This window comes from Taeniopygia guttata, chromosome 10 (genome assembly GCF_048771995.1).
Source record: "Taeniopygia guttata chromosome 10, bTaeGut7.mat, whole genome shotgun sequence".
NCBI lineage: Eukaryota > Metazoa > Chordata > Aves > Passeriformes > Estrildidae > Taeniopygia > Taeniopygia guttata.
In genome coordinates, this window is record NC_133035.1 from 5620479 (window position 1) to 5637643 (window position 17165).

Below are 17165 nucleotides of genomic sequence, written 5' to 3' on the forward strand. Positions count from 1 at the left end.
AGTAACAGGCAGACTGATCTCTGTGAGCTCTGGCAGGAATTCCTGTGGTTCTTCAACAGAGGCTGGCTCGAGTACTGATAATATGAAATGAAGTCTGTGTGAAAGCAATTTTATAATTCTAAATATTTTGTGCATCAAGTTGATTTTCATTATAGACACGTGCTCCCCTCTGTGTCGTTAATGTGTGGGTTCACACAGAGAGATGGTATGAAAACTTCTGCTCTATTGAAGTACTGTGTTTTAAAAAAAACAGTACAGCAGAGGAATGGCTGGACTAATGCAGTCATTTTAACTGTAAGAAAAAACAATTCTATTGCAGTGGTGAAATATAATTCAATAAAAATGGTACAAGTATACTTTATGAAACTCCAAAAACTGTTTTCCTATGCTTTTCTTTCTGTGCTCATGTTTGTGTTTTCTAAGAAGCAACAGCCAAAGTAAACAGTAATATGCTGTTAAGCCTGGGCTTTGTGTCTCCCAAACCAATCCACCAAAATTGTGGAGATGTTTGATCTCAGTTTTCATCTAAGCTTCATTTTACTTTTCCCTAGAGACCCATTATAACTACTAGATTTTAAAAATGAAAATGCAGCACTTTTTTGTTATAATCCAATAATAAACCCATACCTGCTATTTTTTCAGTCAGCCATAAGCTTTGTGATGTTAGCCACGCCCCAAACGCTTTTTGCAGGATGCACTTGGCAGAAGATCACTTTTATAGAAACCTCCTGTTACTCATCATAAACAGCAGACTTTGGCATTTCTTATCAATAGATGTTAGTTAATCTGCAAAGCAATGCCACTCATTATTTCCTTAAGTCCTACCTAAGGTCTGTCTGGTTTTAGGTATTCTAACCAGGCTTTATACAGCATCTTGGTGTAACTTATTGCTGAATATGATCCCACCAAAACATTCTGCTAAAAACAGGTGGCAAGTTGTTAATGCACAGATGCAGGAATTGCTACAAATGATCTTGCTCTTTCCAAAAGCTGTCTAACAGTGCTTTGAATTAAGCATCTTTATTGCATATTTAATTTAGAACTCAATAAGCCTAGTCTGAGGTGTAGTGCATTTACAAATCAGCTGCTAAAATCATTTGAGGATTACCAGATGTGCTTATTGATCTGCTATGCATCTTATCTTTACAGTGTGGTACTCTTAACACATTTGGACTAATAGCAATTTAATTTCATTGTTCTTAGTACCCAGAACAAATAACTGGGATACGTAATAAATATTGCTACACTATTTTTCTCCTAATGTATATTACTTGTAATTACAAATAACCTTCACTATAATTTTGTAATGAAAACTTATTAATGGAGAGGCATTTATTTGTTGTTTGAACTTCCTCCTGTTTTGGGGTTTAACCTTAAGTGCAAGACTACTTGTACAAATATATAGATGCTATTTCTTCCCAGCTTCCCAGTCAAGAAACTGGGGGAGAAAAAGTCTGCCTATTGCATTATTCATTTAATTATTCACTTGTGCATTACCCACAGACCTGCCAAGTCTTGGGAAATGTACCAGCTCTACGCATCTGTGTTAATCATCTGCTCTTCCTCATCCCCAGAGATGTCACACAATTACCCCCATTTTCTCTCTTTCTATTAGAAGTGCTCCCATGACCTTTTAACCAAGACTTAACACTCCAGTTTGCTACCACATGGCAACCTGTGAGCCAGGAATGACCTGCTTTTAGTGTGGGCTTGGGCAGTGATAGTCTTCATGACTTATTTGTTCATCAAGCATCTGTCCTTTTGCCAGGTTTTTCCAGAACCCATCTCTGGTTTATAATCTGTAAAACATGCTTCACATAGCAGTGATGGATAAGTGATTCTCTTAAGTATTCCCTAAAGAGAAAGGCCACATTCAATACTATACCTCAGGCTATGCTTTGGTGGCATTTTTATTCTCTGGCAGTGTAGCTTGGTTTTAATAGATCTAATAATGATTTATGCTATGGGAAATGAGAGGAGAATCAGTTGTTGAAACAATCCATCTGATTGAAATAATTTACTTAGTAAATTTACCTTTATAGTAACATATCTTGATTATCACATACATATTACTTTTGTCTTTTGACAAAAGAAAAATTCCTTTATTACCTTCATGTAATCTGTCATGTGAGTGTGGGAGGCGAATGTCAATTATGTTTGGGAACTGACAGCAGGGCTCAGAATGGTATTAAGGCAATAAACTCCTTGGAAATCCATCACTGGATGCAGCATATGAGACTGGTAGATGCAAATTAATTAAAGGTGCTCTTTTCTTTCCTAGTTCCATGTAGAGACTAATTTATCTGCCTCATTTCTAATCTCAGTTTTAACTTCCAACGTTACACTTTAGCTTATTTGGTAAAGAGGATGTCCATGGTTGCCCCTCCTGCTCTGTGTTGACTTGCACAGAGCACTGCTCCTGTTCATGTTCCTCTCCCTATAACCAGTGTTTCCTTTGCAGGACGCCTCAACTGGTGGTCCACGGTGTGCACCAGCTGCAAGCGCCTGCTGCCCCTGGCCACAACGGGTGATGGAAACTGCCTCCTGCATGCTGCCTCTCTAGGTAAGGGGCAGCCTGGGCAGGAAACCTTCTGCCAGAAATACTCACTGCTCTCCTCTAGCCCCGGCCAAAGCTCAGAAACACATGAGATGCAAAGATTTGCATTAAAAGTCTGATTCTGGAGCAATATGTCCTTCACATTTCACTGTAGTGTTCTTTACCTCCAGCATACCTGAAGCAGGAAAGAAAAAAGTTTCTCAGGATGTAAAAGTATAACTGGAACAGTATCCAAATCCATGTATCACAAACACCAGTGATCTGTTTTACCTTATATTTTTTGTGTTCCTGGGCTAACAGGTCTGGAACAGGCAAATTTGAGGTTCTTCTGCAGGATTGCCCTCATTATGTACAAGGAAATTAATTCATTCTCTTGATTTTCTTCAAACAGTTCTCTGCTGTTTCAAGAATGCAGTGCCAATCTCTGTTAGTTCCTTGTAGGGTTTAAGTATATGTGAAACAACATTTCGGGTGAATTAAAATAATTTCTAATTGATAAATTAATTGTTTATACAAGACTTTTTAAGCCTTTCTGAAAATCAATAGAAAGCTGTGAAGCTGGTCTTTGATGTGCTTTCTACATCCTAACCTGTTATGAGGAAAGTTAGACTTTTTGCAGCTACTAAAATCTTCCACCAAAAGTACTCCAAAGAGTGACTGTTTAAAAACACTGGGATATTTATTATTTTGGAGATACTCCTCTTGTTGAAATAGGCAGTAAGAAAAGAGTTTTCTCTGTTTCCAAGGATAATTTTATATTTATTGAGTTAATTTTTTATGTTAATTACTGCAAATGTTTGGAGTATTTTAACCTGAACCCAGCAGCTGACAATGTAATGACTGATATATGGCTGTCTGTAAGCACAGGACTGGGGACAGCTCTGCTTTCTTTTGGTGTAGGTTACTATTCCCAACGATATAAAAATGTTTCATTATCTTAAAATGAACTTGAAAGCCTGTGATATTTTTAGACTTTCTATCATCTTGAATGCTTTTCTCTTAATTTTGAAGCCAAAGGAAATTTCCTGCTGTGTAAGAGCTGGAGCCTTTGGGGGCCAGCACCGTCTGTGATTCCAAGGGGTGCTTGCAGTGCTCATTAACATCCTTGTGCCTGCTGGCAACTGCAGCTAAAACCAACCTGTGCACTGAATATTCCATGGCTTGCAGCAAAGCTGGAGTTGCCTGCAAGCAAACACTAAACCAGTTCATATCGTTGGTTGTTCCTAATCAAAGTTTAAAATGTGTTAGAACTCTTGTTGCTCATTAGCTTATTTGTGATGATTCTTTCTTTTGGAAATCTTAAAAATAGTGGGTGAATTATTTTCCATGGAGGATCTTCAATTATGCATTAGCTAATTCTATTTCACTGCTTTAAAACTGGATGTCATTTTGTGCTGCCTTAGGGATGTGGGGATTTCACGACCGGGACCTTGTGTTACGGAAAGCCCTCTATACTATGATGAGAAGTGGAGCTGAAAGGGAAGCACTGAAAAGAAGATGGAGATGGCAACAGACTCAGCAGAATAAGGAGGTCTGTATGGCCCAAAGACAGCCTTGTTAATATCATTGAGGGTTACAAGCATTCTTCTGAAGTTTGCTGTGAAAGTTTTAATTGCTATCAAATTCCTTGTGCTGCCATTGTGCTTGTAGTTTCGTGGGTATAAGTATGCAGAGTTTTGTGCCTGAAAGGTCTAGGGTGCATTTGGAACATGTAGAAGAAAAATGTGTAATTTAGCTATCAAAAGCATTTAAAAATCTGTAGATGAAATCCACGAAAGAGAGAGAATCCCATTTAGGAAAGATTTCCCAGAATCTTGAATTAGGATTTTTAGAGCCGTGGCCAAATATTGAGTAGAAGTGTCATAACTAAAAATCATCTGTAAATTTGATTTGATTTTTGATTAAAAGCTGTATCTTCAACATGTTACTATTTCCTGAAGATGTCTGTGCCTAAGCAGTAGCTAGAAAAGCCAGTTTCAGGAGAAATCCTGAAGGCAAACAAGTGAATGTGCTAACTCTACAGTAGGTATTTTAGATATTTTTAATAAGTTAATATTCTTTCACGTGAGTGGAAATATTGAACTATTAATGGTCCAAGATACTGCACGGAGTCATGTGTGAAACTCAAGTGAGTTGTAAACCCTGGTACAGAGCTCTGCTTGCCCTGTGTGCCAGCAGAGCGGTGACAGCATTTCCTCCTGCCCCACAGTCAGGTTTGGTGTACACGGAAGAGGAGTGGGAGCGCGAGTGGAACGAGCTGCTCAAGCTGGCGTCCAGCGAGCCGCGCACGCATTTCAGCAAGAACGGGGGCACTGGTGGGGGGTAAGTTCACAGTGTGGCACAGCCCCAGGCTTGTTCTCAGTAGGAAAAGCACAGCACAACGGAGTGAAGGTGTTCATAGCACCACCAAATGCCTTTGCAACTGTTGTACTCTTTTGCATGGCAGAATTATCTAAATATCCCATTATAATATTTAGTATTTCGGTCGTGTTTTCTTGTCAGTTACCACACTAACTTGAGGTTACATTACATGTAAAAGAGTCTGCATTTAATAAATCCTAACTGTTTTTCTTGTAGAACAAGCATGTTGGCAGTATCATTTAGCCTTTTTTCATAAATATATTTGTGAAAAGATTTGGGATGAAACAGTATATCTACAACATTCAAATACCCCTGACCCACATATAGAATACTTTAAATAGCCACTGTGATAAACCATCCCATGCTTTCAGTGCAGTTATCCCCAAAGGACAGGATTATTGACCAGCCTTCAGAATGCAGAAGCTTTCGGTTTTGTGTCTAGTGTTTATCACTAAAATATTTAGTATTTGCTCAGTGCATAGTTTTCTCTACCTACTGTCTCCCCTGGAGAAGATAATGTGTGGTGATAAGTAAATTGACAAAACAAGGCATACAGCCTTATAATAGTGAGAGTAACAAAGTTTGTAAAAAATATTCTTTGGGCTCTGAAAGAATATTTTATTTTCCCTTTAACCTTATGATGTTAAGGATAGGTAATTCTAGGAATTCAGGAGGAATTTGCTTAGAAAATTGTCAGCCACAATGTGTCTCCTTTTCTTCTATTCTAAAGTGAAAAAAAAAAAATTAATTTTCATTTTAATCTCTAGGTTGTTTCATATGTTTGTAGATATTTTCCTGTTGATATGTTTCAGATTTCTAATGCAGTTCAGTTCATATTTCTGTTAAATCTGATCATTCAGCCCCAGTTTCCTCTGACTTGTTCTGTTTCATTCTGCATGTACCATATTCTCTATGTACCACATATTTTCAGTACCTTCTAGTCAGAGATGCCCTCAAATGTTATCTTTGCCAGACAGTAAACCTTCAGTACCCATGTACCTACATGGGGAGTATAGGTACTACATAAATAACCTTCTCATCCTGGTTTGCATTTATCTCTTTTTTCAATCAAAATAAAGTAAATACAAATAGCCAACAGTTAATTTTTCCTTTGAAATAGTGAAATATGGATTAGACAAGAAATCCTTATTCTATTAAAAATTTGAATGTATACTTCTCTTTACGTTCATTCTAAAGACAGAATGAACGTGACAGAATGAATTATTTTTTCAGTTTAATGAGCCCATGTTCAAAGTAGGGCCCTTGACAAGGAAAAGGAATATCAAAATAGTATTTTTGAGATGGGGTATATGATGTCCTTTAGTTAGTTGCTATATTAAGCAAGCTTGCACATCAGTCTTTGAACTGTAGATGAGACGTTTTCCTTTGGTGTCAGAATTAGCTAAAGCATCAGAAGTTGTATCTGCTTCAAAAGAGTTCAGTGACAAACCTAAGGATGGAATTGTGCTGCCTCATTCACCTGCAAACTTCTTTTAGTTATTTTTCAGTGTGAGCTACATGCAAAGGAGATCAGCAATTGTTGCTAAATTTCCAAAGATTTCTCCTTTGAGACACTCTCATTCTTAGGCTGGGAAGCTGGAAAAAGAGAAGGAAACACAGAAAGCCCTGGTTCTTAAGTGCTTGTTTCCAACACGTAAAGCAGAGCAAACTTAGGAAGCAGATTCTTGTTTTGAAACAGATTTGCACATCTTCCTATAAATGTAAAAAATGAATTCTAGATTAACATAATTACTTCATTTATCTCCATTTGCAAGCAAAAGCAGGGGCACTGAATTGAAGGAACTGCATTGAAAAAAGGAAAATGTCTGATACCCTGTTTTTTGCTAAGAACCTAACTATTGCCATCCTGCTCAAAAGAAAATTCCAACCCCTTCCTTCACTGTGCAATTGTCAGAGCCTGTTCTCATGTGAGAGTGAATATCACTGTTGTTATTCACTGCTGTAAACCCAGGTGCTCTTGTGGTTTGAGCTCATACAGACCCTGGAAATGGATGGTGCTTGTACTTATTGTCACCTCCCAGCTGTGTCTGTGCTGTTGGCATTATCTTATTAATAAGTTCAAGGAACTTAAAATGGGGAAGAAGGAAGGGAATACTTCTGTAATCTTCTTGTATATCGTTGGAATTGAGTTTGAGACAGAAACCCAGAACGTTTAAACAGGAAGAACCTCTCAAATGCAAGTGTCCTCTGGGGTTTTGGACTTCGCTTGGTATTCCAAGTGCTTCAACAAACAGCTCTTCATACAACTCCTGCAGCCATGCAAGACCCTCACCTTGCACAGAATTTAGTTTAGATCATTTAACAAGACATTGCCCTAAAATGATTTTTATTTGATCTGGTGTCTGTTACAGGAATGCTATTTCTTTTAAACTGCTCAGTATATGAAGCAATTGTAGGGTGCAGATAGAAATGGTTTATTATAACATATTTACTGATTATTAGCTCTAGTTTCTAAAGGCTAATACCTCTTTTTATCTGGCCTATTTTCAGTTCACATAAAGTACTGAAGCCAAGCACAGCCAAATTGCTGTGGTGATTCAAATATGGAGCCCAAAGCATTCACATTCTGTGTTTCTTTTCCTTTAGTCAATTCAATATACCTTTTTTTCCTTGAAGAATGAAAGAGAATGTTCCACTACTGTGCAATTTCCTGTGTTTGAATTACTGACAAACACTGTAAGGAAATCAAAGGAGAGGTTCTACACCTACAGCTGCAGCTGTGGTTTGTGCTGGTTTTCATTTGGAGATTGTAAAGCAGGAAAAGAAAGGTGTCAGAAATGGAATGGAGGCAAACTGAGCCCTGAACTCAGATATTGTTCTGATCTCCTGCTTCTGGTAAACCACCAGGTTGAAGAACTTTATCCCTGTCTTGTTATTTCAGTGCGTCTCAGCTGTCTGAGGGCATTGGTCTCTTGCTCTGTGTGAATCCCATAATGAGTCCTAAAGTCAGAATAGCTGTTAGAGTCTGTTGGACTGAAAATCTGGAGCTGTGTGTGGGGAAGGAAAGCAATGTCACCACAGGGAGCTGTTAGAAGGAAATCCAAGGACATAAGAACAGATCTTGCTCAGAGTTTACAGGTGAGAAAGCAGCAGCCAGCCAGTTAGAACAACAGGGTAGGTGACTTTTCCCTTCCAGCTTTTTGAAAGAGGTTTTCTTTCATTCCTGGCTGCAGTACAATCTGGATTTTCCATAAGAGTGAAAATTTGGAGTGCTGAGACCATGTCTGCTGTGTTTGGACTGGAGGTACCAGTGGTCCTGTAGGTCAGACTGAGATTTTTATTTGTTTTTCTTTTTATTAGTAATTTGCTCTTAGAATAGAGATAATTTATTTAATCAGAGTGCTCTGGTTGAGCAGGATTCTGCAATACAGATTTACATGCTCTTATATAAGTGGATTTCATTATTTAAAGTTAGCTTTACATGAACAGAGGAATTAATTTCAGTTTTCTAAATTTTCTTGGGTTCTGTGTTTTATTGACAAAATTATTCTGTCCACAATTTTCATAGTCATGTAGCCAGCATACATAAAAGATCCCTGAAAAAAAGTGGAACGATCAGTGGATCAAAGGATGTGGCAGGTTGCTATGGATACTTGTTAATGATGATTTTTCATTCTCATTAATCTTTAGGAAAATTCATACTGAATCCCCAGCAAGTGGCACTGAAATAATATAAAACAGGCCACATGAATTACTGGCAGTGATGGCAGAAAATTGAGCATTGAAGAGGTTTCCCAGAGAAGCTATGAACTCTCTCCCCTTGGAGGTACCCAGAGGCTGTCTGGACACAATCCAGGGCTTTGGGTGGCCCTGATGGAGCAGGGGCTGGATAAGGGGTTCTCTAGAGCTCCATTATGGCCTCAGGCACTCTGATCCCGTGGCAGTGAGCAGTGGAATGTGTAATAGCAGAGAAGGGGTTTGAAATGTGTGAATATGATCAGAGATAGTGAATCAACATGGGGATGTGATCCTGGAGAGGAAAAAAGCCCAGTGGAATTTTGGAGTTTGTACAGTCAAGCATGGCATCAGCTGATCAAAGGGATAGAGATCTCTCTGGTAACAGCTGTATCTGGAATATGCCTTTCACTTCTAGAAACCTCATTAACTAGGAGATGAGGAATAATTAGAGGATTTGAAGGAAAAAAATTAGGACTGATAGGCTGGAAATACTAATGTGAGAAGATAGCTGGAAATCTTTCTGACATTGTCTTGCCAATAATATAAGTCCCCTGAGTTTCTTCTGGCTGACAGATTACTCTGAGGTGACAGAATGGACTGCAAATGCTGAAAAGCTGTCACAGCCAGCTGTGGAGAAAAGTTCAGTGAGGAACAGGGGAAGAAATTGCAAAATGGGAATTTGGTTTGAACATCAGGAAAAATTTCCTTATATGTTTAGGTAGCAGGAAAAGGGATCCAGGGATGGAGTGATGTCTCACTGCTTGACTGGTGACTGTTCTGCACCAGCTGCTGGTGACCATTTCCACCCTGCTATGCTTCTAGGCTGGGATGAAAGATTTGAAAGTGAAGTTCCAGGGATGGGCTGAATGCTGTGAGACCTCTGAGAGGTTGTTGTGCTTGTCCCACACACTGTGGAGCAGTGTCCTGGCAGTTCTGCTCTCTTACTGTTCTTCACATACACAGAAAATTAACAGCAGTCGGTTCTGGAGGTCCCTGCACAGCTGGCAGGAAGAGGACAGGTGCTGCCTCCCTTTAAGAGTGTGCCTGTGTCACCTTGCCCACCTTTATTTGTCAGGGCTCACAAAAGCTGGACTCTGGATATATTAAGTGGCACTCAGCAGTGAATTTCATCTTCACTTTTTCTGCTTCCCACAATCCTCTCATTTATCAGTCTTCTTTCATCTAGTTTGGTTTTGTTTTCCAGGCAGAGGCAAAGCTTTGAAATATGGTACTGACATTAATGACATTAAACTGGGAAAACAGAAAGGGGATAACTGAAACCAAAAATGCATTAAATAGTTAATGCAGTCAATAGAAGGGACTGGAAGTGGTCAGCTAGAAAAGTGCGGACTTTAAGAGATTTATCCTTGCAGTCCAGATAAAAGAATGATCTCTTTGGTAGAAAATTGACTTTCTGGGTTGGCTTCTAAAGGTGCTGGGCATTTCCATCTCCTGGACTATTGTGGGGCTGACCTGAAGCATAGTGATACTAGTTGGAAAACTTTTTTTTTTTTTTTTAAATGCTGCTATTATTGTATTTACAAAATGCATTTTCCTTTCATTTCTTTTTACCGGCTTCAGTGATTAAAAATATGGGTTTCAGAGGAGTGGAGATATAAGGGACAGTGAAGAAGAAACAGCTGCTGGGGTGTGTTGATCCACCAAAGTCTCATGGTTGGTTCAAGCTGGTTCATAAAGTCTCAATGCTGTGTCTTCCAGAGTGGACAATGCAGAAGATCCAGTGTATGAGAGCTTGGAAGAATTCCATGTTTTTGTCTTAGCCCATATCTTGAGAAGACCGATTGTTGTAGTAGCAGACACGATGTTACGAGACTCAGGAGGAGAAGGTAAGGGCTTTCATTAGAGATCCATGCACCTCTGTAAATCAAATCAATTGTAAACTGATACCAGCAAAATACCCTGCTGTAACATACCAGTGTTTATGGCACAGCTGCTGCCTTCTTCTGAAAGGAAGAAAAAAAAGGAAAACACAGAACGATACTCAATCCCTTTCTATTAGATAAAAGTAAAAAAATACAAGATAATTACACAACCCTTGCTGAAAACCTCTTTATCCCAGATATTCCCTATTAAATAACCACCAAATTACAAAACATAATACATTTCTGACTGGTCTAAGTGAACAAAGTTCTAATTTTGCCATGTTATTTAGGTGCCCCTTAAAACTCTGCAGAAACCAATCTAATCTGACTTTGAAAAATTGAATTTTAAATGTGTGTATCTGGGATTTTTGTTTTTAATGACTTCTTTGCAGCTTCTCATTCAAAAGTTTCCAGAATGTTTTATTAAGTTTGCACAGGTGAGCACAGAAATGTTAGATCCATATGTGGAGCCAGCTTGACCCTCTTTGAGCAGGACTCAGAGCATTAAATTCATCTCACTTTCTACCATGAACTAACAGAATTGTAATTCATGATAGGGTGTTACTTAATTAAAGAGGGATGTTTGGCTGATTAAAAGAGGATGTTAAGCAGGTGATGGAGTTTACAGAAATTTACTTCCACAGGAAAATACTGCAATATTTCAGTTTTCATTGCAAATTATGAACTACAAGTAATGATTGTAGATTATTCCGTAGGTTATTGAGAAACACACCTGAAAGACAGTGCAGTGATTGTTCAGGGCCAGAATCAGGGTTTCATGAAGGAGCTCATCTTGCAAATATTTCAGCAATAAAGTCTCATATTTTTGTAGCAAAAGGAAAAATAATTGGTTCAAAGCAAAACCACTGATTTTTCCTGACCAAATTTGCTGTTTCCCATAATTATATATATAAACAAGTGTAGAATCTGTCAAAGGAAAATTTTGCCCCTCCAGATGGAGCATCCCATCCAAATTCTACATGTAGGATTTTTTGAGTTCTTCCTTACCTTTATCATATATGCATCTGTATGTACATTCAGGTATATACAGTGTGTGGACTATAAACACATTTGCAATGTTTGTTATAGAAATCTGTTAATGGAAGGCACAAGTGGAGCATGTTACCAAAAGACCTGCAGTGTATTTACTGATGGTTATTAGAAAATAATTCAGCCTAGAAGTATTACAGGAAGGTACAACTCTGCTTACATGCATAAGAGTAATCAAGGTTTTGTTATAAGACCATAATATCTTCACCAATAAAAAAATTAGAACAAGGAAAATTATGTAAGAGTGGAAGATCTTGCTCATGATTCTTTGTATATTTCCTGATATTTTATAATGAAATTTTAGCTGCTGTTGTGCTTGTTTTCTGCTTTGGTTACCCCACTTTAAGCTGCTCTCCTGATGCTCTGATGATATTGCAGCACAATTGTTTATACAACTCTTTCTGTTCTTTCACATGGTTGCAAAAATCTTTGTCTCTGCAGCTTTTGCACCGATACCGTTTGGAGGAATTTATTTGCCACTTGAAGTTCTGCCAAACAGATGCCATTGCTCACCTCTTGTGCTGGCCTATGATCAGGCCCATTTCTCTGCTCTTGTCTCCATGGAACAAAAAGACCAACAGAGAGAACAAGGTATGCTTTAAATACAGCAACACTGACAAATATATTGAATAGAGTGCACAAAGTACTTTCTTTTACCTATAGATGTATTTATCTGTCAGAAAGGAAGCAATACTCACTAAATTTTATTGCTGCATGTTTAGGAATCTGAGCAGCTCAATCACAAAACAATGGCACAGTTCATTTCTTCCTTTCTAACAACTAGAATAATAGCAGCAGCCAGGAGCCTCATTTATCTCAGGCACATCTCTCTGCCTTCAGTACCTCAGGTCTTACAAGAGCAGTAATGTTAAATGTCCTTGAGGTTAGCAACTGCTTTTCTGTAGGATCTCCCTATACCTGTACTCCCACAGGAAAGGTGCTGGGCGAGAAACCCCTACCAGATATTCAGAACAGCATCAGAAACATTAACTACTGACTTTTCATGTACGAGTTCATCCAGGTTAATTACAAGGGTCAATGAATCAAAGTGGTGTTTGTTTTGCATGGCCTAATTGTACCTCTCTTACTTCAGGGCCTTGAATGCACAGGCTTCAGTTGTGTAGAGCAGCAGAGAGCATTTGGCATTTATTTTTGGATGAAGGGAATGCTGTAGCTGTAGCTGCCAAGCCAGTTGCTGTTGGAGACTGCAGCAGTCCAGCAGCAACCACAGCGTTGCTGTTGTCCTCCATGTGCTGTGACAGGAGGGAAATGGGCACAGGGATGCTCCAGCAGTGCCTGGGGTTTGCACCTTGTCAGCAGAGCAGCTTTGGCACATGGCAAGGGAGAGCCACAGTCCTCAAGTGTCAGCAGCAATGGCACAGGGGTCTCGGCACATGGGCAGATTTTGAGCTCTCAGAATGCAGCTTAGAGCTGCACCTTCTTAAAAATAGCATCCTGGAGAGCCAGGCTATTCATAACTTAAGAGTATTTATGCTCTAACCAAGTGTCAGGAGCAGCATCTGAAGATGTCAGAGCTCCTGCAGGTACATACACACACGTTTAAGCAGCTGCTGAGCTCTCTAGTGGAGGAGACAGTTATGGCTGTATTTGAGAAGTATATGTGGTCAAATAAATACTGATGTGAATGCTTGAAGTTCTGCTTTGGCATAGAGGTCTGTATCAGAACATTTAAAACACTACTATAAATAGATATAAAGAGAAAACATGCTAATATCCCCTTGTCTGGAGAGGATTTAAGACACATTTTGACACTTCTTACACACAGCCCCTGGCATTCTGATGGTCACATGGGCCCTCTTGTTTTGAAATCCAGTGTCTGGTTAAAAATGGGTAAATGCTTTTATATTAATGGAGACTCTACTGATGCAGGTCTTTTGTGTCTTTGTTTATGGAAAACACAGACTAGGACTCAACTGTCCCTGAGACTGCTCCCTTGGCATTGGAGCTTTCCACACTGCCATGCTCAATCCGAGTAACACCGTGAGAGGTGTGGCAGTTGTCTTGAACAGCACCATGTCAACTTGTGTGTCAGCATTTTATTGTACTGGCATGTTCAGAAAGAGTTAAAGTGTTGTTCTTTTCAGATTAATAATGGCACTTGAGGCACAAGGATATGAGAGCTGGGAAGTGCTGTGACTGCCTTCACAGCACAGAAGGCAGCAGCACACCCAGCTGGGGAATGGCAGCAGAGTCCTCGCTGTGTGTGTCACACTGCCATGGACCAGCCAGCGGCTGTTGCTTGTCACTCATCCCATCTGTTGGAATTAGGGCTGGTAGGCTGTGCTTGGAGAAGTGTAGTTCCAGCTGGAGAGCCACAGCCAAGTGGGCCAACACTGACCAAAGTGCAGACCCTGCTGGGTGTCAGGGAGGTGCTGCAGTCTGTGGGTTTGCTATAGAAATGAATGGGATGGACTCTGCTTGCAGCTGTGACAAAAAAATACTTTTCTATCAGCAACATGGGGAAACCTTACATTAAACCCCAACCATCAAACAAAATTTATTTCACTTTTGCAGTTAAGACAGAATTTTCAAAGTCCCTCACTTTAGCAGATTTGTTTTCCATGAAAACAGCAGTGCTTTATACCAGCCTTAGACTCTACCTTAGAATGGGGATACAATCAGCAGTGAACACATTTCTGGCATTCAGAATGTGTACAGGAGTTAAGACAACAGTGACATGCTACAGACAACCAGCTCGAAGCTTTGTTTTTTACTTAACTTTGTATTTTAATAAAATGGAGTATCCCTAGGCATTTTTAATAGGTACTCTTTCAGTGTCAGTAGAAATAGCAAGATTTTGAAGGGATTATTTTAAAATTTATAAACCAAAGTATTTATTTAACTATGTGAAAATTAGTTCGTTTCAAGCCCTCCATAGAGAAGAAAGTCACATTTACCCTTTGAAGTTTCTATCCCAAAAAGAGGCTGCTTCAACTGTCTGGTGGTTCTTTGCTCCAAGCTTTCCATCATCACCTGTCCTAGGATTACATTCACAATTTTTTACCAGGCTGTACCTGTAAAACCAGGTGCTATCAGAATGGAACTTCTGTGTTGTAAACGTACAACATTACACTTTCCTCAGTTGCCTTCTTCCTTTAAATGGTTGAGGTCAGATGTCAGTCCAATCAGTGCCTGCTCGTAACTCAGTTATTTGGCAGCATTTTTCTTGTGAAGCGCGTTCAGTTATTCCAGCCTCTTTGTTGCAATAATTTCATAGAATGCATTAGGATAAGCCCTCATATTACACCAGGAAGTGTTAGAAGTGTATCGCCCGCAGTTTCCGTGCGGCGTTGCAGTCCCGAGCCGTGTCCGTGCGGGGCCAGCGCTGTGTCCGCGCCGCGGGCTCGGGGCGCGGCGCGGCATTTCCCGGCGCGGCCGGCAGGGGGCGGCGCCCCGCGGGATTTGGGCCGCTTTGGGCCTTTCCGCAGCTCCGCGGGCGGCGGCTGAGCCGGAGCGGCCCCGGGCTCGGAGCCGCTGCGTGGGACCGGAACGCTGCGGCTCCGCCCTGGCCGCGCGCGTTTGCTGCGCCGCAGAAAGGGTTACAAACCCCACAGAACCCCTCGTGATGTCAGGTTTCAATAACTGGCTCCTCCAGGTTTCTTTGCCCTTGGATTGTCTGGCATGAATACCCAGGGCAAGTCCTGAAGAGCTCTAGTGCAGAAAGGTAAATGCCTTGGTTGGCTGTCAGAGGAGCAGCAGTGACCTACACCATGCTGAGGATCTAACCCAAGCCCACACAGCTTTCACTTGTTTTCCTAATCAAATGGAAGCGAACTGGTGGCTTTAATTAAAACTGACATTGCTTTATTTCTTAGTCTCTTGCTGGTGATGAATGATAGACACTCTGTGACATCTGAGTGTGGTCTCTGCATGCTGAGTATAAAGCAGAGTCATTAAGAGACAGAGTCATTAGGGCAGAGCCTGAACAGAGAGGGGAAAGAGCAGAAGAGCAAAACTGCTGGGCAGCAGTGCTGGGCTGTAAGAACAATAATGGCCTTTGCACTGCACTCAGAGGCCTCAAACTGACCTCTCAACCCATATACATGTTGATCTCTGCTATTCAATTATGTTAATTCATTTTGAATTCAATATCACTGTAGCTTCCTCTTGCTTTCTTTCTTAATGCTGATATCAATATATTTTTACTTCTTTGACAGTACAAAGGTACTAAACTAAAAAGACAAAATAATTAACAAACATGCGAGTCTCTGATTCTGAGAGATAGGCAGGAATATTGCAACATTTTATTGCTTTCTGCTATTCTAATGGCTCTGTCTCCAGGAAATGTTGATAGTACAGTACAAATGGCCATGTGGTTCTCTCCAGAGATCTCCCCTCCTCCACAGGTGACTATCATTCACTCCAGTAGAAATTAATGTATTAACCTCTTCCTCTTTTATTGCACAAACATGAAAACAGGCAAATGGAGCCCAGTATAAATCATTTGTAGTGCTCTGGATGAGGCAGCTCTGCAGCACAAATTCTGCTCTTCTTGAAGCAGAGATTCTGCTTTTTACAGTCGAGTCTTTTCTTCTTTTTGTCATTTTTGTTTCCCCCACCCCAATCCTTGTTTCTTCTCTGCTTCAGCGGTGATCCCCCTGACTGACTCTGAACACAAGTTACTGCCTTTGCACTTTGCGGTCGATCCTGGGAAAGACTGGGAGTGGGGAAAAGATGACAATGATAACACCAGACTGGCCAAGTAAGACCTTTCTGTAACTTCAGTGTTAAGCAGTAAAATGTCTTGAGCTGTACCTGGTTGGAGTACTGGGAGAGCTGCTAACAGCAAGGCCTTGGTTCATGTGCTCTGCTTACATGACAGAAGACATGGGGGGGTTCTTCAGCTGACAATCACAATCAGGCTGCTGTTGCATCTCCCCCTGTTGTGAAGTGTTGCTTTTTCTTTCAGGCTGTTTGACTATTTGTTCCCTTCTTTTTTATCTTTAGTTTGATTCTGTCTCTTGAGGCAAAGCTTAATCTTCTGCACAGCTACATGAATGTAACCTGGATCCGCATCCCCTCTGAGACACGGGTAAGTGCACTTCCCCCTTGGTCCCGCAGCATGGCAGATAGAGGGCACAGGAGGATAGGCTGCCTGCAAACACTTCAGTGTCCTGGCAGCAGGGACAGTCACTCTTGGCTCACTGATGCCAATCAGGCTCACAAATTTTTATGGTTATTTGTTTTAATAACACTGTTGCTTGTATGTTTTTTGCTGAAATGCATCTTCTAGCTTAATTTTTCTGGTATAAATTTCAGTAATTTGTGTAATTTAAAGAAACCTTTTCTCACCATTGTTTTCTCAGAACTTTGTCTTGGTCTCCTGATGCCACTGCTAGGTCACCAGTTTGTTTCTGAGAGTGCATTTGTAGTTGTGGACAGCTCCCGGTTTAGAGTGGCTGACAAAAGGCCACAGACTGGCACTGAACTGGAGCCTGCCTCTTCCAGAGAGCTGCTTTAGAACCATGCTCAGCTGGCACTGAAATTTCTCTGCAAATTGCATTGAATAGGTGGAGGGGTTGGGCTGGAAGCAAAAGGTTGCTAGGAGAGGATGGAGGTGATTTAGACAGCCTACACAGATGAAGTTTGAACAG

General features: G+C 40.4%; 1 protein-coding gene across 10 annotated transcripts in view; it reads left to right on the forward strand.

The window, feature by feature from the left end:
• The window catches only part of OTUD7A (OTU deubiquitinase 7A), a 138536-nt gene that overhangs the window by 109242 nt on the left and 12129 nt on the right, over positions 1–17165 (forward strand). For all 10 annotated transcript variants that reach the window (XM_072933735.1, XM_072933736.1, XM_030281820.4 and 7 more), the window contains 7 exons: positions 2462–2563; positions 3961–4088; positions 4767–4879; positions 10337–10464; positions 11992–12141; positions 16159–16273; positions 16519–16603. In XM_072933735.1, coding sequence (XP_072789836.1) covers positions 2462–2563; positions 3961–4088; positions 4767–4879; positions 10337–10464; positions 11992–12141; positions 16159–16273; positions 16519–16603 — 821 coding nt within the window. The remainder of the gene's footprint in view (positions 1–2461; positions 2564–3960; positions 4089–4766; positions 4880–10336; positions 10465–11991; positions 12142–16158; positions 16274–16518; positions 16604–17165) is intronic.